Source organism: Rhodnius prolixus, unplaced genomic scaffold, assembly GCF_049639745.1.
Source record: "Rhodnius prolixus isolate KJV_2025 unplaced genomic scaffold, Rpr scaffold_5, whole genome shotgun sequence".
Taxonomy (NCBI): domain Eukaryota; kingdom Metazoa; phylum Arthropoda; class Insecta; order Hemiptera; family Reduviidae; genus Rhodnius; species Rhodnius prolixus.
The window spans coordinates 9,249,743-9,271,675 of record NW_027411624.1 but is presented as its reverse complement, the minus strand read 5'-3'; the positions used below and the strand labels follow the sequence as shown (position 1 = coordinate 9,271,675).

Below are 21,933 nucleotides of genomic sequence, written 5' to 3'. Positions count from 1 at the left end.
ATAGCAAAAATTAAAACAATCAAACAAAATAATATGTGATTGTTATTAGCAAATTTACTGTTTGACTTGATCTTTTAAGATAACAGAGTGTTGAGAAAATGTTTAAATAAACAAATATACCAAATCTTAGTTGTTTGAAGTTCTAGAAACTTATATACAAGAGAGCGTAGGAATCATTACTGAAAGTGGAGATCTGAAATGCGTACTAAGTGAGGATGTTGTGGTAGGCTTCCCTGATTGGTTACATTTCAGTGTTATGTAAGTTTTCACAAAATTTATAAAGTTTTTAAGAGTTAAATAAGACTGAAAATATAAAAATATACGGAATTTGAACAAAATTTTTGAGTTAGAACATTGAGAATTGCATTAAAAAAAAGTTGAGTAACCAGATTTTTATTTTGTATTGAATGTGTAATTTTTTGAAATAATTGAGAAAATTATCAGTTAATAGTTCTGCTTACTAGTATTTAAATGATGGAACTTATAACAATAGTACATATTTATTAAATAAGATAAATACAAAAATTAATTAAAGTAAGGTATTAAAGGCATGAACAGGCTGTTTTAATGAAACCTACATTCAAAATGAGCTTTAAAAAATTACCTTTCTAAAAAATTTAATTTCAGGGAATAGGTATTAATGAACGTACATCTATTTAAATAGCATTAAAAATTCGCATGAATTAAAAATAATCAGCGGTAAGGTCTAAACTGTAGAGCCATCTAAAAAATATCTTAATGTTTTATTCTTAAGGTTCTGACTAAAACATTTTTTTCTCATACCGATTTTCAAAAGTTCTTAGTTCTTACTAACATTATTTAGATTGCACATGACTGAACTACAAAATGGCACGCAGATTAGGCCTCACCGCTCCTCAGAATGCTATAAAACAATTGTATTAATTGAAATAAATTAATTAAGTTTTTGAATGAAATGTAAGTAATATTCGTTCACAGAACCTTTACAGAAAACCAAACAATTCTCTCAGAGAATTTTCTTCAAGAATTTTCAAGCTCAGAATTTCAGAAACACATCTAATCCTCCTTTATAAAATAGAACTATATGACCGTCTATACTTTACTGAAAGAGGAAAGTGTGCTACCTCCTCTGAAGAGACCTTAATCAAATTTATTAGGAAAAATTTGTAAAATGAAAGTTGTAAAGCAACATAAGTTTCTTTAGTCCGCTACGGAAATACTACTGAAATTTCAGTTTCCCTCAATATATATTATATATTATATATATATATTATTAGATATGTATTTAATATATTTTTTACATATAGGCACAATTTTCTAAAACCAACTTTTTCGGAGTCAGGAGAGCTCAAAACATTTCCCGAGAAAACTTTAAATTTCATATGATCGCAATTCTTTCCATATCAGCAGTAAGAAAAATTGTAAGTTATTCTATAGATATTAAAATACTTCAAATACGCTTTTAAAAAAATCGGAGAACTCTTACCTCTTCCACTAATAAATGCAACAGAAACTAAAGGAAGATTTGTCAATTTCTTCATAGCAAAAGTCATAAAGAAAGACATTTCAGTGGTTCTGCCGTTTTCTGCAATTAATCTAAACACGTCCAAGTCTCCTCCAGAACAAAAACAATCGCCAGCCCCGTGTAAAATCACTGCTTTTCCATCTTCCCATTTTTCAAGTTCATTTACGGCGTGATAGAAATCCACCATCATTTTACCTAAAAATAAAAATTATTTACTTTTTTGTTAATTCAAAAATTAAAAGTATTGGGTCAAGAATGCCAGTTAAGTATACAGTACACTTAACGTATCGGATTCCACAGAATCCCTCGGTTTTATTAAATCACGCAACCTCACATTAGTTCATAATACAAGCAAGTAAAAGAACTAATTGTATAAGATTTAGCCATTTCTTTCTTTCTTGGCATTAAAGCCCATAAAGGGCCCTTTAGACTCCTCAATTTTCTAGTTGAGGTTTCGAGGTTTTGCAGAATAGGGTCGTCGGCCCTATGCACAACCCCCGATACAAAGAAGGACCTTGGAGTTAAAGGGTTTACTCTCTTTGTTGAAGCTATCTCCAAGAGAAGCTGCCTTGGGGTGCTTTTTACTTAAATTACTGTAGATGAATTGTGTCCCTGTTGTATAGTGAAAGTGCATGGCCCCCTTCAAGCTCTTAGGCAGTACTTTGAGAACTCTTCCCTCAAAACTAGGAGTGAGGTAATCCTACAACTTAAACCTTATATCTCGGGGGTGAGAAAAGGAAAATGGAGAAACTCAAAGAATCTCTATGGAAGGCATTGAAACAGAGGAGTTAGCCACCAAGAATTGGTTTTCCTTGACTGCCTACACCCCTCTAAGAGCTCCTCGCAGGGCATTTTGGCCAACACAATTGAAAAATTTAGACCTAGTACGTGACAGCACCTGCAGTGAGGGAAACACCAATGGTGGGTACTCTACGGGCAGAGATGTGAATTTAACGTAGATTCGAAAGCCAGGATAAGGTTGGGAAAAAAAACTTCCTTAGAACTGGGAATTGATAGGATCTTGCTACATGTTATTTGTGAAACAAAATTTCTATTTCATGAAACTGGGATTAATATTTTTTTTTTTTAATAGGAAAGAAACATCGTGATTTGTGAACTCAATTTCTGCTATTAAAATTAGGAATTTGATTATGAATGTGTGAACCACTATCCTAACTGAAGGTTGCATCAGGGCAGGTAGCAGTTTCATTTAAGCAACTGAATTGTAAATGGTGCAACGAAGTAAATTTGAAAAGGTTACTGATTAAGTTAATTGAATCTGTATTATAAGAAAGATTTTTAATCTTATGTAATTTAAATAAGTTACAGATAATATATAATTTTTTGTACTTACCACTGATAGCATTTTTCTTTTTGGGATGATTTATTAAAATTGTAGCAATACCTGTTGTCTTATTTAATTCTAGATCAACACTTCCTTCTCCTAGGTGTTCAAGATATTTAATTGCAGAATTCAATTGAAGATAGAGACGGTATTTATTAAAACTATCATATAAATATTTTATAACATTGCCCATAGCTAAACTACAAATGCCCAACTCTTATACATACGTGAACTTTACAAAGTTGTTCTTGGCTGAGGTCTGAGAGCAAGAGAAGTGACGGACACCTTCTTAACGATGAACTAAACCACCTTACTGCGATTTGTGATTATGGGATGAATTATGTGTGAACAACCTTGAAACAATAAATTAAAACAAATAGAATAGAATAAAAAAAAGCGTAAATTCTACAAGCAATGAAAGTCTTTGCTACTTCCTTTGAAAATGAAGAAAACTAATTTTCATTTTAGGTAAAATTGATATGTATCAAATATCTGATACAAATCATTTTTTTTTAAATGACTGTTGATAATAATAACCTTAATTGTGATTTAAAAGAAATATCTGACTGTATTTGTAGATTAATAAGCTTGTATATATACTTGATAAAATTAATTTATGGCAAATATTTTTATTAAGTTATTAATAACTTCTGCTTGTATGCAGCCTCGTTTTTTATAGCAATAGGTAAGTAAATAAACCCAGTTCTATGAATTAACATTTCTCCTTTTCGAATTTGAATGTTTATCAGGCACACACGTACTTAATATCCTGAGAACAAAAATCAAGTGAGCCAATTTCAATTAGATTTTATCCATAGATTTCTCGGGCCTAATAAATAAGCATTCATTGTGGGACTAATATAATTATTTTTATTCAAACTCCTGGTAAAGAGTAGTATTTCGACCGTATTAAATTGTCGAAATTAACCAGAAATATATGTTTTGGAGCTTTCATGCACCAGAAAAAGCGGCTTTAAGAAAGTAGATCGAAGCTTTGTGGGTTAAGACTACTCAGGGCTAGCTTGCGCTAATAAAATCTATCCTACTTGCCAAGACAAATTGTACATCTAGCGGATCAACTGGTAGCTGGCTGGCTAGGGTCCGGACCAGCCGAGTGATCATGCCGTTTTATCTAGCCTTCTGCCTTTTTTTTAAAAAAAGACATCTTAGGCACAACAGACTCAAAACAAATTTTTACTGGCTATTTTACAGTTAGCTGATAATCTAATTGTGGTGCAGACGATACTTTGTTAGAGACAAAGTTTGTAACAAAAATTTGTAAAATGGAGAGATCCACTATAAATACAAGGGGTCGGCTTAATTTTTGTGTTTCTGTCTTAATATATTTATTCCGCGCCAACATCTGAGGTTATTAGCGGCTGGAGCTTTTTTCAGTGTACAGCCTGTGCCTGGACAGTGTTCTCTCGTTACACACCCATCTCTGGACATCGAGCTGTAAGAGAAAATCTAAGGACCAACAGCTGGATTCGAAACCGGTATCTTCGCGTGGAAATCAATCCAATAAGCTAGCCAATTAGCTAATACCTTCCCTGGAAGGGCTTTATTATTATCTTCTTTTTTTCAACAGGACCTGCTCTTTGTTTTCTCATCAGAAATAGGTTGAATATTTTAATAGAAAGAAGGATTAAAATGCTTATTACTTTTTATATTACACCTAACCGTTATTTGGACGTTAAGCCACGTCTGAAAAAATATATACTTACAAATTATTTTTAAAGAATATAACTCTTGTCCTCATGCTGCAGATTATTGCTGTTGACTCAAATTACGTTTCAGAAAAACAATGCCTTTAAAGAAGTTCTAACTGATATTTTGCAACAGTCTGATACCTAAAAAAATAATCGTATTATCAATTACTTTAATAATTTTTGGTAGTAATTAAATGATAATATTTTTAATTGCACAAAGGCGTTATAATTGAAGCAAATGAGTATGCAGATAAACTTAACATACAAAAATAAAATGCTTTCTTACTGTTGCGAGTATTAGGAAAATGTAATATATAAGATATCGACTTGTCTCCAAAATATGCGTTTTAAGATTCCCTCATTAAGTATTTATTCTAAGTAAATAATACTCGAAATGAGCTCCTTTTGTTAAATGCTGTCCATTTATTTATTTATTTATTTTTACTGCTGACAGGGTAGCGCCTTTCTGACCGAGACTAGACAATTTGGCTTCTTATACTTCGACCTCAAAATAATTTTACAGCGTAGACCTGTAGCAGCATTGGGTGTCTGAGCATGAGTAGGGCTTAGTGCAAATATAAAATCAAAAATAATAATATGGGACTTTTGTTCTGCTCAAACCTATAGCATAATTAAACATGATTTATTGTTCGTTTTTGGTGACTGATTCATTAATCCAGTTGGATTAATTATGCTAATACTAAAGAATAATGCTAATTTCAGTCATGATTTAATTTCATTTGTTTTCATTGATACAAATAAAATACGCAATCTTTCAAACATTCACTTTTGAATTATAACAAAAAGTCTGTTTAAGAAATTCACTCTTAGGAGCAATTGCGCAAGACAATTAAATAGAAAATGTATGTTATTTCTTCCATTAGAGCATACTTTACAAGATAACTTGAATTTCAAATAACACTTATATCTTGGGAAAACTAGATTCCAGTAGATGGAAATGTTTTTGTAATTATCATCTAAATGGTTTTAACGAGTTTCTTTGAGAATGTGAAGCACACACTAAGTCCCACCCCTCAAATATTCCGTTGGAAGCAATAAAATGGTGTCTGCCAACTTGTTTCCTAATTATATTATCATTTTATCCTAATGGCCTTTTCCCCATTTTTATCTATTAATAAGTAATTTACATTTTTCCCTCAAGCAAGCTAAACAATAAAAACATAAATAAATCCCTCACATTAAACATCAAAAATTTATCATTAAATCCAAGGCCTAGATCGGGAAATGAATCAATGAACCATTAACATCATATGTATATCTTAGCTTTGTGGCCTCGCCTCTAACGACCCGGCTATAGTAGCGTCTTAATAAATTCATCGATGCCTTTTTTTGAGCCGTTGTGCTAGATTTAAACAATTACACACATTTTGATAATTCTCTCTTTTAAACATCGTCTATGACAAGATTTTTCTCTTTAAACATTACACTCTTGCTAGCGCGAAAATCCAACAAACTCAAGAAATATACTTAATTTCAAATTTATTTAGATTGCATAAAGTGCAAATTTGGGAAGGCCTCCAAATTAAACATCCGTAATATGAGTTCAATGAATCTGATGTTGATATGGTTGTACAAGTCTTTTTCACATCAAATTTATATTTGTAAAGATATAAAGAGATCGCATATCTTAAAATCAAGTTTTGATAAAATATGATTCCTGTCTCGACTTAAGATATCGCGTTCAATCTTTTATTCAACATTTAAACTTTGAGCCAAATTACGCTTCCAAGCTTCTCGGTTTCCAACTGAAATATCGGCTACTACTAAAGATGAATACTTTGTTTTCTTTCCTTAAAATACATGAAATAGAAAATATAACGAGCTTTTCTTTCTATTTTTAATAAAGCGCAAACACGTCTAAGGTCTATGGCGCCCAGAGGCTTTATCAGTGCACCACCGGCAGAAGTGAGCTGTAAGAAGTATCTGGAAAGATAAACTCTAAGACAAGGCTGCTGAGTGATTCGAACCCGAAATCTCGAACTGGGAATCTAATGCATAATCACTGACGTAATCTCTTCAGGTTATCCCTTGCGAACTTATAGTGAAATTTTAAAAATTAAGTTTTCATCAGAAATACGTTTTTTGCTATGATCTTCTAAGCAGCTTTACCGAGTTCTTTAAGAATCTGAAACATACAGAATATAAAGAGGCACTTCTGTTTGAAACAAAGTTAATCAACACCTTACGGACAAGTTCTTTGCCCGCCCAGTCACGAAATATTTTAATGCTAATTCTATGACGTTTTCTATTTTTCAGAAATGGGGAACGTGCAAACACATATCCACGTAAACATAAATACTAACTTCTAATTAGTCTTGTTCGTATCCAGAGGACTTCAAAATGTATGTTTTCGATAAACACAAATTCAAAAATCTGACATAAATCGACCTACTCCTCTGTCGGTAACTCTCGTTGACAAGGTTTGTTACAGTAGCAATCAAAGCAGGAAGGGGAAATGATTCTCAGTAATTTTCATTGTCTATAATATCCTTCACTTGAAGTAGAACGCATTTTAATTCCAAAATTAGCTCCAATTATCATGTAATTATTAATTTTGTAAGGAAGAACGTAGCAATTATACAAACGATGAGAAAATGAACGTACATGAATTTCAATAAAATTTTCTTGTTAAAATCATGATTACAAGTTAATTATGATTTTTTCTAAAGTTGGTTGGCGTTGGCTTTTGCTATACCTGTCTTTAGTCTAGATACAATATGTGTAGATATAAGTTCTTCTTATTAATAAAACCTAGATTTTACGTATTCTGACATTTGCTGATAAGTACTAGTAGAGATTTAAAACAGTAAATATTGGTGAAGATTATAATTCTAATATCTTCAAACCGGAAGGAATCTTTCTGGTATTAGAATTGCAAATAATCCCTTTCTGACCTTTTCTTACAGTGGACATGGATATAGACACTGTCCACTTGAAGTAGCATTTTGGCATTCTCTTTTCTTGATATCAAATCGTACCCCTTCAGCTCAAAATATTCTGGCCATCATTACAGGATCCAAAACGTCCGAAAGAAACCGCAAGTTCTAAAGAAAAATATTAAAAACACTAATAAACATATTCCTTTCAAAGTGGCATTGTAATTAACATTAAAATGGTCTTGTTCATATTTTGCTAATTAACAGAATGTCGTCGCTGCCACTAGGCCTCGCCAAATCTATTATTTAAAACCCTAACTCGATATCTCAAAGGTTTTCGAAAATTTTAAACGTACCTAGCAAATAAGATAATTACTGAATGCCTTTTGTGTCAATAGGATGTTGAGTACTACAAAATCCGAATATTAAAGATGCAAATCTGTAAAATTCTGGCGACCATCTGTTTTTTTTAGGGACTCTATCAATGGGCAAAAATATAAGTAACACAATCATGAAGTAATAAAAAACAATCTGTGCATTTATATTCAATTTCAAGTTAGTTTCTTGAGTAGATTCAGATTCCGTTAATCATGTGATATTACTCCACTTAAAGGCCACGAGAATTTAAAATATGAAAATGATAATTAGACAAAATAAAACTATGGAAACATTTGTTATTAAACATCTAAAAATTTGCCGTACATATCAATTTAAAATTTATTTCTGGTAAATCATTTTTTCTTACACCCCAGTCACAGTAAATTATCAAATTAATGACATTAATGTGTGTAGGAAGAAAAGAATAAATTTATCATTGCACTAACTAAGCAACTAAGTATACAGGAACAAGAAACGGTAAGTTTTTAATAAATTGTTATTTTTTTTTATTAAAAAAAATTAATGACTGAGCTCTTCTACTTTTTTGGTAAAAAAAAACAAAAAATCAACTAAATTGTGGCCAAATCAATTGCTCTTTTTACAACATTTACTTAGATATAAAAAGTAAACCTTTCCGTTTTTTAAGTTTTAAATTAAGATCATTCAAAGGAATATCAAATTGATATGAACTAAATAATAAAATTTAGGTACCTTGAGACAAGCTCTCATGAAACCATTATATTTTATGTGAAAGACTCCACTTCAAACAAGTTTATAATAATAAATTAGTAAGAAATATCGGAAAAATATGCTTCATTAATTGTCAAGGCTAATCTTACACAAGCAATGTTTCAAACTTTTACCTAACAGCCGATAGATTTCACTGCTATATAGCCCCAAGAGAGAGGTTTCATTAAAACCGGCAGAAATAGGTTATATACGGAAAGGTTATTTTTTGTATGTGTGCTTTTTAATATGAGAATTTGCAAACCAATTTACCTTTGGATATTTTCGGATTAAAGGTAACTTGTTTTATTGTTTAATAAGTTGTAAAAAGTAGTTGTGAAATAAACGAATTCGAAAGCACTCAGAGAATAGTGCTAGCGTTTCTCCTTAAAACAATAAATAACTGCTCTCTTAATAAGAAAGACCTTAATCGGATTGGTACTTTCGAAAAAAATATATTTGCATGCACTTAATCAAGCTTTGCGTTTGGTTAATGAGATTGTACTAAATAACCACATAAGTATTTGTTGTTTTAGGGAACGGAAAGGTATCGACTTCGAATATTCTTTGTATAATAAATAGATTGCACAGGACTTCAGGAAGTGCTACGGGTTCTCTGTATTGTCCCCAGAGGCAAATTGCTCTTCAGCAGTACATTTGTGCTCCGTTGACGCATTTTTGATGTTATTTGCCCAAACAGTCTTAGGAGGAACCTCTCCTGACTTCATTTTAAATTCTGTACACATTCCTTAGTTTAATACTCCTCAAGCAAATTGCTATATATTTTCTATGTGACACTTTGTGTAGTGTAATATCACGATTCTTTTTTGGGATAAAGACGTCTCTTACTGACTATATTGTATGACAGACGATCAAACTCATTCTCCAAAATGTTGGGAATTGCAACTTACTACTAAGACAAATTTGATTTGGAAATGTGATGGTCTTACAGGAATTTAGTTTTTGTAGTCTCAATTCATTACAGTTCGAAATACTTGCTCTATGTCTCAGAACAAATGCGCTGTGTCTCAGAATATATGTCCAGTCCGTACTTCAGACCAACATGTTCTTTAAAGGTGTGATGTGTTCTCTTTCAGTTCAGTAAACTCTAGTAACTGTAAAGTTGAACATGAAATCACTTTTAGATCGTTTTTCAACATTCGAAAGAATAATAATAATAACAATAAAAAAATGGAGTTACATAATTTGTTTATGTTCACATAGAATTGATGCACAGCATCGTCATGTGTGAATTTTCATAATTTTTAATTTATATTCAGCATTTTTGTAATCCCATAATCTGCAACCGTTGCAAGTCTTCAGTAATCCTAGTTTTCCCAGTCTGATAACTTATCTGGTTACATTTCTAAATCTCCCCGACAATCGTACATGACGACCGCGCGGTACCCTAGGCTTTAAGTCAATAAATAAAAATGGAATAATCGACATTAGGCGTTGACTTGCCTCGCTTAAAGCATCTTTCTCGGCTTATTTACTACAAAGCCAGACTTTTATAGTTGGTCTACACTTTAAATTACAAATATAATGAATAAAAACAATAAATTATTTTAAAGAAAGTAATTATTATTTAATTTTAATTTTAACGTTTCTTGCACGCAGAAATCTTTAAAAAAAGTCAGAATAATGTTTTTGAAAATATTTTAAATGTTACTATAATGAAAAAAAATAGGACGCCGCACATATTTTAAACTAGGACATAATTAGCTTAATACGAATTAGCCAACAGCTATTAATTAAAAAACTAAGTCAGAAAAAAAGATAAGAAATATAAAAAGCAAATCTAGACAGTATTAGTGTAAGTAAAATTTAGTGAATATAATTTTTAACTATTACTTTTTATGAAGATTTGAAGTTTTTCTTATCAGTCTTACCCCCTCCTTTAATTTTTTATGTATTATTTTATAATCACTCTACTACTGAATGTCATTGTGAAGATAGTGTCATCACTTCATCACTTTAAAAATATACATTTACATCATGAGCATGTATTTTGATTTCACAGCATATTATTAAGAGGGAAAAATTCATATATCTAATAATTTCATTGAGTTCAGTTTTACAAATTCCAAAAAATTAAAATTTAAACAAGAAAATGAATGACTGCGGTAAGGTGACGGTTTTGGTGACGGGAGGTGGTGGATATGTAGGATCACATGCATGCGTCCAGCTGTTAGAAATTGGATATAACGTTGTCGTTATAGACAATTGTCGCAATTGTCACAAAGGTAAGTTATAATATTTTATTTTCCATCTAATGGTAGATAATAAAAATGTGTGATTTGATTACATATACGAATTCCTCTTACTGTAAATTATGTTGAAGCAAAAAAGTAGCATACATCAACATTATACATGTTTATACTATGATTAAGTGGTGTAGAGTTGAAGCAAACATGACGTTATAGATACCCCAGAACTCAATTAAAATCAATGTTCTTTGAAAAAAAATTCTGCCCAATTTGTTAGGCTTACCATGAGCCAGGATTCTTTAAAAACCCATTGGCTACTTTCTGGAAAAATCACATCAAAATAATAAAATTAACCGTGAATGCAGTTCATGAAAATTTACCGAAAGCATTGTAAACAAATTGTGCGAGCGTTCACACCAAATTTTTATTTAAATTTTCTAAACAAAGCTAAGTCTGAAATAGAGTGAATAAAAAGACACTGTTCAATGAGCCATTAAGTTCTCAAAGTTTTCTTTGGTCTGATGAGAAGTGTATGACCGAGCGTTATCTTGCTGGAAGGAAGGGATTACTTTGCGATTGACTAAGCTTAAAAATGCAAGTTCATTTTCAAGTACAAACCTATCCAATTGAAAGAATTACTCCTTCACAATTTAAGAAAACGTAACTTCTTTAAGAGAAATACATGTCAGATCGTATGATGGTTTCCAAAGGACTGACTAATGACGGATTGATGTTAATGTTTTCTGCCAATCAGTCGTTATTCAATGTTATTTTTTGGATGAGAGGTATAAAAGTCTGGTTCAATAGCGTTTTATACTTGCTGGGATACTTGAAGTGAAGGTACTGAACTCCTGAGTCTCGACCTCGAATTTGGTGCAGAAATGTTCCAGGCTACAGATATTTTAGATGAATCTTCTAAGAATGTTTCTAGCTCTGAATGTCAGATTACCAGGGTCTTTCGAGAAATGAGGAGTCCTTTGATTAGCCAATTAAACCACCTTATCAGCCCAGAACCTGGGGTTCTTGTGACAAATATCTGACTGACTTTTGGAAATTGACGGCATCACAACTATTCATAATTAATCTCAATGAACTGGCTCGGTGGGTTTTCGGCTATCTAAAATGGTGATTAGGGGTCCAGACAGAGCTGATAGTACAATGTCTCGGATGAAAGTTTTCAGAACAGTGGTTAAATAATTTTTTGGGCATTATAGAAGGACACCTCTACACAATGGGTTTGTGCCAGATAAGTTTTGTATTTCGTGTAGTAGGACTTGATAGCTTAAATCAACCTATATTATATGCTGCCTATCTTCCAGTATGCTATTACATTTCTACGCCAATTACTGTAAACTACCTATAATTTTGTCTTAAGTCAAATTAAGACAAAACGTTTATCAAAGAATCTTTCCTATTTCACATAGCGCACTTACAGCTCTAGCTTTATTTTCTGTACACTGATTATTTCCCAGTAGTTAAGAATACCGCAACAAACCTAAGTAGTACTACTAAACGCTACGACCAACACAAAGAGTGCATGATATAGTGCAGTTAGAAATACTGCAGTGCCTAAAGATTACGTATAGATAATGACGAATTTGTGAACATCAGACGAATATAGATGGTTTTGAGATCTGTTCTCTTTAATTCGAATAAATGTTATTTCATGAACCCCATTTTTCTTTAATTTTAATACTATTAAACATTTTAGAATACTCAATATTTATTTTTTTCGTTAATATAACTACAAGATGATCGTCTTTACTATTACCAAGTCATTTTCAAGATTCAATGCTTAATCTATAAAAAAAACATTAATTATTAGTTAAAAATGAAAGTAGTTATTTTATAGTAGTTGCGTCATTATTTGCTATCAACTGTACGTGACTAAGTAAACGGTTTAACTTAACTTTAATAACATGCTATAATACATGAATGATAGTGGATAGATATATGTTTTAGCAGAGTACAAAATTATTTCTTTTTACTTTCCAAGACGATTTTTAGTGGAGTTCTGACGAGTTGTGGCATTATGTTTCTTCCACTAATGTAAATTTCTTATAGATACATTTTTATTTTTACACCAACTCTTTTTCGTACGAATTCAATAATGGAAGCAAATTTAATGTTGATTCCAGATTTTTTCGCTCAGTATTTTGAACTAAAGCGCACTGTTTGTATCACAATGCTGGTAATTTTATAGTTTTTTTGTAGAAGACATTAGCTTGCAGTCTCTCGTTTAAGAAATAAGGAACTATAATTTGATAGGGGCCTGCAAAAAATAAGCAATGGTGTAACCATTTTATTATTATCTGTCAAAAATTGCTGGTAAATATTCACCGATTGTCTTCGAGCCCTAACCTTCTAAGATATCTTTTGAAACAATGTGTTCCCACAAATTACAAATATTTTGGTTTCCAATAATTTTAACTAAACTTAACCTATTCTCTTCAAAATCCTTCTTTATTCTTGTGGGTGTTTATCTATTTCTGCTGCTGAAAAGCTTATCATGGTACAAGCGTGCGAAGATCAAGTTTGATAATTTTTCACATCAAGGAAAGCATTTTGATTTAACCCTCCCATTGGGACGATGTTAATTTATTTTCATAAATTTTTAATTATATATTTACATGCACCGACCTACAATAATTTTTAATTTTAACAGATGACCATGTTCCACACCCAGAGTCATTGATTCGTGCTCAAATTATAGCTGGAAGGAAATTGAAGTTTTATCAGATCGATTTATTGAATCAAGAAGAGTTAGAAAAACCATTTAAAGAGGTGACAATTTAATTTGACACTTATAAATTCAAGGTTATTGTAGTTTAGTTGGGCCTAATTTATTTGCTTTCCCCTTGCTCTACTTACTAATATCATTTTGTTATTTTGTAAAACTTGGTTATTTTTCAGGTTGGATAATTCTTCATTAGGTTTCACATAAATTACAGTTGTTAATGATGTCAATTAATTAATGTCTAATAATTCATTAAATTATGAAAATTAATATTAATATTTATTTTATAGCATAAAATTAATTGTGTTTTGCACTTTGCTGCTCTGAAGTCAATAAATGAATCATGCTGCAAACCTCTAGAATATTACAGAAATAACATAACCGGAACCATGAATTTACTGGAGGTATTTTACAATAAAGCCTATTTTTAACTTAATTTATATCAGTTATTATATATTTTTTTAAATTGAGAACTTACCCAATACTTTCAGGTAATGGAAAAATATAACTGTACAATTATGATATATTCATCTTCTGCAACAGTATATGGTGACCCCCAAAGACTTCCTTTAACCGAAGAAGAAGTAACAGGCCTTGGATGTACAAATCCTTATGGAAAATCAAAGCATGTTGTCGAGGAGATAATCAAAGATCTTTGTCGTTATATTAAAGTAAGGGGGTGGAAAACTATTTCTTTATAAACCAAGATTTTTAAAAAAAAATTTATTATGGTATTTCTTAAGTTTCTGATTGTCTTATATTTCTAGTGACTGACTAAAAAAAAAAAGGGTTCATTGAAATTATTTTTTTAAAAGATTATTCTAATCTTTTAAAAACAACTTTAATTGTACAGAAAGTGACCTACCTTTCGTCTTTATGATCTAAGCCGATAATGTTTCTTAATTTTAGAAGAAAATAATTTTTTTAATACAGCTGTGTCTTTCTCTAAATTGTTAAATAGCCAGCCCCGAAGGAAATCATGATTAGGATGAGAATATCTTCTCGAAGATATAAAAGAGAAGCATGCAATTTTTCGTGATTTAGTAACTCTTCGCTAAGGAATTGCAGGAAAAACAATCTCTACGTTATGATTATGAATATTTCTATTTTATTTTAATTTTTTGTAATGTTTGGTATTTATAAATAACGAAATAGTCCCTAAAGAGCAGAAGAGAATTTTTTTATTTTTCGAGTGAGCATGAACACGGATGTGTACTAATTTATGTGGCTGATTGGAAGTGGTTTTTTTCTATCCCAGCTTTACCAGGACTCTAAAAGCTTAAACAACTTTTTATAGAAGTCGTTCAGAGCCTTGGGTGCGTTCGATTTGACGTTATTTTAATTCATCAATTCTCAGTTGCGTTCTAATAATAGAATTAATTAAAATTAAAGAAATAAACCAACTAATTAATTTAATCTTTTTCACGAAAACGACAGGAAGGACGTGGATGTCCTATAACTAAAAATATAGGTGACCAAGATTGTCAGTTTACAGAGAGATGTATGTTGAAAGATTTACTTTATCGTTTAGTGAAGAATAGAACGGTATGTAATATTCGTATCTAGTTAAAAAATTAAATAAATAAAACTGTGAAATAAAATAAAATATAAATAGTAAAAAGTTGCAGTAATTTATATTTAAAGAAAATTTAATTGGTATTATTTAATATTTTCTTTATTTTATTCTTCCATTCTAATTTTTCTTCCAGACGTTACCATTAAATGAATCTCGTTTAATCGGCGTTTGTATAACCAATCCTTATGGACAAACTAAATATTTTATTGAACAATTTTTGTCTGATATTTGTCGTGCTTCTAATGTAGGTTATTATTAATTTTTATAATTATTAATAATATACTTTAATTATTGTAATACATAGATTATTTAGAAAGAGGGTTTGGAAATAAATCATTGAATAGAACAAGCGGTTATTTTTAATAGAAAAAACTTACCCATAGCACTATTTTCCATGTCAATTTCGTTCATGTCCATGTCAAATCTGCCCCAAGCATGTAGTAGCTTTCTTGTTGCTATTATTATATTTAAGATCTTCAAAGAATGCAGCTTTAACTGAAAACAAAAATTTAAGACATTTTAATAAATCCCTGTCTTTATTTATTTACTCTCTTAAGTAAATTACTGCCATCTAATTTAAACAAGATTAAGATGTAACTACTACAGAAAGGTGTCTGTTAGAAGTTTGACTGTATTACAGTTACGACCCTATTACGTTAAATTTCCTAAGTTTTCTTAAATTGATCGAAAAATCTTTATTTTTAGGTAAGTAATGAGTTCTTGAATTTACGGTAGAAGGTTCCTGAATTTATTCCCACAAAAGTATATTTTAGTACATTTGACTAACAGTTATATTTATTTCTTTTATAGAAATGGAGAGTGATAGCTTTAAGGTACTTTAATCCAGTTGGAGCTCACCCGTCTGGCTCAATGGGTGAAGATCCTACAGGAATTCCCAACAACCTCATGCCGTACATTGCCCAAGTTGCCGTCGGAAAGCTGGAGAAAGTTAGTGTATTTGGTGGAAACTACGATACCAAAGATGGGACAGGTACTAGTTCTCTCGTAGTTTTTGATACGATCTCAAAAAAACCGTCTCGTTTTCCTCTAATTTTGGCTACTATCTTCTAACCAGTAATTTACATGTAAAAGATTTTTTTATTTTCGGGGATTTATGAGGTTACATGTGACTACACTGAGTAGGGCTTAATCTTGTGGTTACTGGTTGGGGCCAAAGGTATCTCACGCAAAATTTCAGTATTTCTGAAAATTTATCACGAGAACGTTTATTTTTCTAAGTACGTAATATTACTAATGTCATATAGTTTTATCTATTTCAAGACTGTAAGATATTCTTTAAGAAGTATACTACAATAGTCTTCCTTTGCAGGTGTGAGAGACTACATACATATAGTTGATCTTATCGAAGGTCACATTAGAGCTTTAGAAGTATTACTTCAGGGAAAAAGTGGTTTTAATGTTTACAATCTAGGAACTGGCAAAGGGTACTCAGTATTAGAAGTAAGTATAGTTTTATGTTAAATCAATCGTACTACTTATAACTTATCACTTTTAAATCAATTGTGGATTTGTCGAATTTTTTTTATATATATCTTTTTAATGTTTTCTTAAAATTCTTTGTTTTGGGACGGTTTATCGCCGGCAGAAATTCATTCTCAGGAGACGTTAGCTTATAAAGATGCTTTGACGTCTAGCGAACGTTCTATTTCAAATCTCCAGTTTGCACTGGTGCCCTTCAATGTTGGATAGTAGAATTTGTTTGGAATGTTCCATTTTTCTCCTGATTTTTGCATGAGCTTCTCAAAATTCTTTTGAAGTTAATCTCATTAATTTTTTCAAAGAGGATTCAGAAGATTGAATAAATTAAAGCTTTGTTATTAAGATTATTAATATTAATTAGTAAAAAGTAAAAATATAGCTATGCTTAATATTCGGGTGAGCTTTACGTCCAACAACCGTTTAATTGCAGTGGAAGGAGGCGGATAGCTAACATACCCACAAATTTCCAATATGAACCATTAAATAAAATCCAAATAATTTTTATTAAATGAACTTGTTTTTATGGTTTCAACACCTTTTATCGTTTATTTACTCATAAAAAGCGCATCATGAGTGGATTGAAAATTTATTTAATAAATATTTTTTATTCATTTCAACTTCATAATATTTTAGGTAATAAAGTGTTTTTCCGAAGTTGCACAAACCCAAATAAATTATGAAATAGTTGGTAGAAGACCCGGTGATATTGCCGCCTGCTATTGTGACGCCTCAAAAGCCTTGAACGAACTAGGCTGGATTGCCAGTAGAGATCTCATAGATATGTGTTAGTAATATCCTTTACTATTTCTATTTTTTAATAACTAAAGGTTTTAAACATAATATTTAAGCAGGTTGTATTTAAATTTTTCAAGTGATGTGTTCTAGCAGGTCTAATCATTCAACGTTAACATATTTAGTTTTACTGTTAAGAATAGTTTATAAAATTCCTTTTTAGACTGAGTTAATGCTATTTATGAAAAATTTGCTTTAAAGTTTTTTCGACAAGATCATTTATAACTGAGGGATCTTCACTTTCGTGTAATAAAAATGCCCTTGTCATTGCCGGCTTTGTGTATCCTTGTTTCTTTGCTGTTCTTTTGTTTCCATTTTTTAAGTGCAAAGATCGAGAGTGGTAAGAAATACAAATTAGTTCCTATAGCACAGTATTTTTTTTGAGTCTGACAGAAATCATGCCCTTAATTCAAAATGAAAATTAAACAAATATTTTATTTAGATTTTAGAATAAGATGAATTTTCCTTCCCTCTTCACATATCAATGTTGTCTTGCTAAACCTCAATAAATTTTAATTTCTAATTCTGCCAATATTACGGACAGTATACCGTTATAAATTGCTTCTAAATAGTTGGAAATATTATTGTAGATGTACACCTGGATTAGGTTTCAGGACCATAAATCTGTGGACAAACTTTTTTGAAGATTCGCCAAATCTACCTCTAAGAACGTACCAAATGTCATAAAATTCTTTGTTCTACTTTTTTTTTAGGCACCGACATGTGGCGTTGGCAGACCATGAATCCTGAAGGATACAGCACAAAATGTTCTTTTGCTGGCCTTAAGGATTTACCGTCATAGTGTTTTAGAATAAGTATTTATTTAGGATATAGGACAAAAAATCTAAAATTGGAATATTTTTATATTTATGAACTACTTTTTAAGTAATTATTATTTTAAAATTTCGCCTACTTAATGTATTTTTAAAAATGTGGTCTTATTATTAAGCCTTCAATTTTAATTCTTTGTTCCTTTTGCTTTATTCCTATTATAATAATATTATAACTACATTTACCTTTATGTTATATTAATAGAGTTGATTATAATTAGTAAATTTGTTAACTTGCGAATCCTTATAGTTTGTTCACATTCCTGAGTCAGATTAAAACTATATTTTATTAGTTTTTTTTTAAATGTACGAAATGTAGGATTGCCAATAACATGGTTAGCATATTTTTTTCTTTGATATTTGAAATGGTGCCTAATCTAGTCAATAAGTACGTATGTTACCACCAATATCTGAAACTGAATTTTTTTTTGTCAACATTTGCTTCAAAGCTCCGCTTTGACGGATGTCGTCCCAGACGACTTAGATACTTGCTAAAATGGCAAAACTTTATTGGGCTGCCAGAGGCCGAATAACTTAGTTGCCAACGGCCAAGGCGTTAAAAAAAATGCTTATTTTTCAGCAAACAAACAAAAATATGTACAGTTTTTACAATTATGTAATATTTTCAAAGATAAATTTCAAAATTTTTTTCTTTTTGTTACAAGTTTTTGTAAAGATTTCTTATAATTGTTTCACAAAAAATATTATTTCTGATACTATCAATCTCAAAATGTAAATAAAAAAGAATGCATTTCTAAATTTTATATCTTTTCTTCTCACCCTTTTTACTTCCTTCTCTTCTTTTATTAGTTTCACTTACTCCTGTAAGAGGATGTATTGTGATCGTGAAATTTTTGAAATAGAATTTTCGCTGGAAACGTACACTATGTTACTGCTCAAAAAATTACAGCTTTTTTTATTTTAACTTATTTCCTATGTAAGTCATGACCGGCAATACAGCTTTGCTCAAGCTACAAGCCCAACTTCTAGTGTCACTTGCTTTAGCGATAAAAGTTTTCACCACAAATAACGCCATTACGACAGAACAGCTGATTCTTCTTCTGCGGAGGCTGTTACTTAATCAAGTTGCAAGCAAGAAGATATACCTCTAGAGTAGAACCAAAGATGTTTGCATGGGATATTCTCTGATGTTTGCTGACGACTTGGTATACAGAATACTTTGAAGAAAAGCTCTAACATAATGTTAATGTATGAATGGAAGAGATTGAAAAGAAAGGTATGGAGATTAATTTGGAAAAGAGTAAGACTATGGTAATAAGTAGAACAAAGAAGAAACACAAAAATAGTACGCTGGAACAACTTAGCATGTACAAAGTACCTAGGTGTCAACAAGAGTTCTGACGGAACTATTAAACTTAAGATTTGCAGCATCTAAAAGATTATTCCAAGTAATCAATAAAAACTTCCTGATCCAATAAAAAAAAAGAAGTGTCTAGAAAGTCTAAAATGATGGTTAACCGAACAACATATACTACTAATGGAAGTGAAAATTAGTCCCTCACTAAAAAAAGTTAAAGCCGCAATCAGGCCTCAGAAATGAGTTACCTTAGGCGCACAGCGAGCAAAATAAGAAGGAATCGCGTGATAACCCTACCATCAGGAATAATTTGGAATGTGTTCCACTAATATTCCGACAATGATAGCAGGCAAGAGAAAAGAGGCGTCTCTGTGGCAGATCCTTTAAACAGTAAGGTAGAAGAGGACTTAGAATAAGTAATTTGGAAAATGTATCAGGTCGTTTGAACTTTAAATGCACCAAAGCAAGAATAAAGAATTAGTGACCAGAATGAGGTGTTAAATAGTCAAACTTCGTCAGCCAAATCATATTTATCAGGTTTTTTTTTTTACCACTTTGACAATAGTTTAACAACAGTGTCAATTAGAAATATTTAATATGAGCTGACCTGTGAAATAATAGACTCTGAGTTAAATATGCATCGTTGAGTGTTTATTGAATGTATCTCCTCTAATTAAAAAATGCAGATGCCTGCAGTAACAGAAATTAAGCTGTCATCCCTGTAACTCGACAGATTAGGATTCAGTCCTCTTTTTAAATCTCAGCTTCTTTTTTATTCTAACTCTTCACTGCAAACCTTTATGTCCTATGTAAGATGACTAAGCAATGCTCAAGCTACGACCCCAACTTATAGTTTCACTAGCTTTAGAAAAATCAAAATCTTCCAGTTACGCTTTTTTTTCTCTACTTAATAGCAGCTACTTATTTTATCACTTACTTACTTGTTTTTTACTTCGTATTGGCAATTTATAGATAACAGGTTAAACTGAGGGAAGGACCGTTAAGTAAACAAACAAATAATAGACTGCCTATATTTATTAATTATTATTAGAAATTATTATCTTTGTTATTTTAATAAAGTATATTTATCATTCTTTAAAACAGAAAATAAATTAGAGATGGATAATTGCGAAGAGGTTAAATTTAAATAATAGATAAATTAAGAATTCCTATTTACTCTAACAAACTAACTCTAGAAAACTAACAAATTGGCATGCCAGCACATTCTAGCGATAATATTAGTAACTAGATTGTAACTTGTGTGAAACTTTGATGAGATATAGTTCACAGAACTTCTAAAAGGTAGCGCTTGCTGTATTATTTTTGTATAGAACTTTTACAATCGCCAATCATTTTTGTTCTTCATTCCGTCTTCTCTTTCATTTTCAATATTATTTTATTGAACGAAATTTGTTTTATAGGGGTCTCTTTAAATACATTTCTCCTCAAATTGGATCATTTAGTGTTGTAATGGAGTAATTAAGTTTAAATAGTTGATGAAAACCAAAAAAAGACAAATTTTTTAAAATAATTTTGAAACATCATTAGTTAGAAGTTTTCGAGTCCTTTTAATAAGCTCTTTTCCTTCAAACAATAGCGCATGGAGGAGTCGGTTAAATAGGTTTCAAAATTATTAGCGAATATAGATCTTTTTTTCTTTCACCAAACATTAGGCTATCAGAGTTACAATAAAATAGTAAGTTAGGTAGTCAATGTACCTTGAGAATGATTCTTCAACCCTTCATTGTAATTGTCTATGTAGGAATGACTGTAATCACCTTTATAGCAGAAAGAAACCTAACTAAAAAGATCCTTCCATATATTTTAATAATTTTTATCTTAAAGGTTGTCAACATCATACTCTGTTGGTGCTGAAGTATGTTTCAGAGCACTGAAATCAACGGACATTGAGCTATAAGAAGCTCCAAGGAAGAGATCCTACCCTTTTAGGGTTCATTTATAAAGACTTTTTTAATAATTATTCTAGGTACCGATCAGTGGAGATGGCAGAGTAGAAACCCAGTTGGATACAAAAAAATACGAAGCGGTGCTTGTCTACTTCATTCTCCAAACAAAATTAATGTATTAATACGAACTCTAACTTCAATTGAATTGTGTAAAATTGAAAAAAAACTAAGACTAGATGAAGTAGTGAAACTGTCACAATTGAAACGAGCCAAAGAAATAGAAAAGCTAACAAAAATGAGGCAGATCTTGATGTGTTTAGAGTTAATTAGAGGTGAAAATCAGTGTCAAAAATATCAGACAGTATAATTTAGGAATGTTTAATGTAAGGCGCTAAGCATGAAAACAACATTTTTAAAAGAATATTACTTACTTTCGTTTACATCTTTTTGTTATGATTGTTATTTTATTTTTTCTTTATAATACACAAATGCTACAAAGTAAAA

At 30.9% G+C, this 21,933-nt stretch overlaps 2 protein-coding genes across 19 annotated transcripts in view; one reads left to right on the top strand and one right to left on the bottom strand.

Annotated features, from left to right (window-relative positions):
* Positions 1-20,552, bottom strand: part of LOC141458201 (ethylmalonyl-CoA decarboxylase-like) — a 21,930-nt gene extending 1,378 nt beyond the window's left edge. For 2 of the 12 annotated variants that reach the window (XR_012460773.1, XM_074135905.1), the window contains exons 1-7: positions 20,130-20,517; positions 15,460-15,577; positions 9,510-9,674; positions 7,474-7,623; positions 4,574-4,699; positions 2,859-3,202; positions 1,466-1,699 (exon numbers count right to left, since the gene is read on the bottom strand). Coding sequence is in view for 11 of the 12 variants with exons in the window: in XM_074135905.1 (XP_073992006.1) it covers positions 1,466-1,699; positions 2,859-3,042 (418 nt within the window). In the remaining variant the exon portion in view is untranslated. Of the gene's footprint in view, positions 1-1,465; positions 1,700-2,858; positions 3,203-4,573; positions 4,700-4,844; positions 4,866-7,473; positions 7,624-7,811; positions 7,831-8,544; positions 8,683-9,509; positions 9,675-15,459; positions 15,578-20,129 lie in introns of those variants that run through there. The other 10 variants (XM_074135910.1, XM_074135911.1, XM_074135912.1 and 7 more) reach the window with 10 other exon arrangements.
* Positions 8,059-21,933, top strand: Gale (UDP-galactose 4'-epimerase). 7 transcript variants are annotated; one of them, XM_074135869.1, is made up of 12 exons: positions 8,059-8,310; positions 10,180-10,375; positions 10,583-10,805; positions 13,435-13,553; positions 13,797-13,910; positions 13,998-14,177; positions 14,944-15,051; positions 15,216-15,326; positions 15,893-16,073; positions 16,413-16,543; positions 17,216-17,366; positions 21,510-21,933. In XM_074135869.1, the coding sequence occupies exons 3-12, from the start codon at positions 10,673-10,675 to the stop codon at positions 21,794-21,796; spliced, it is 1,515 nt and encodes a 504-aa protein (XP_073991970.1). In that variant the 5' UTR covers positions 8,059-8,310; positions 10,180-10,375; positions 10,583-10,672; the 3' UTR covers positions 21,797-21,933. The 7 variants fall into 7 exon arrangements, with proteins under 7 accessions (XP_073991970.1, XP_073991965.1, XP_073991971.1 ...); XM_074135864.1 differs by lacking the exon at positions 10,180-10,375 and having other exon boundaries at positions 8,060-8,310; XM_074135870.1 differs by lacking the exons at positions 10,180-10,375; positions 21,510-21,933 and adding an exon at positions 18,088-18,963 and having other exon boundaries at positions 8,071-8,310.

What these genes read in the sequence shown, in the direction of transcription:
- Gale (XM_074135869.1), top strand. Translation starts at nt 10,673, where the DNA reads ATGAATGACTGCGGTAAGGTGACGGTTTTGGTGACGGGAGGTGGTGGA. An exon ending in GAACCATGAATTTACTGGAG is followed by an intron (nt 13,911 to 13,997) that starts GTATTTTACAAT and finishes CAATACTTTCAG; the next exon opens with GTAATGGAAAAATATAACTG. An exon ending in ATATTTGTCGTGCTTCTAAT is followed by an intron (nt 15,327 to 15,892) that starts GTAGGTTATTAT and finishes TTTCTTTTATAG; the next exon opens with AAATGGAGAGTGATAGCTTT.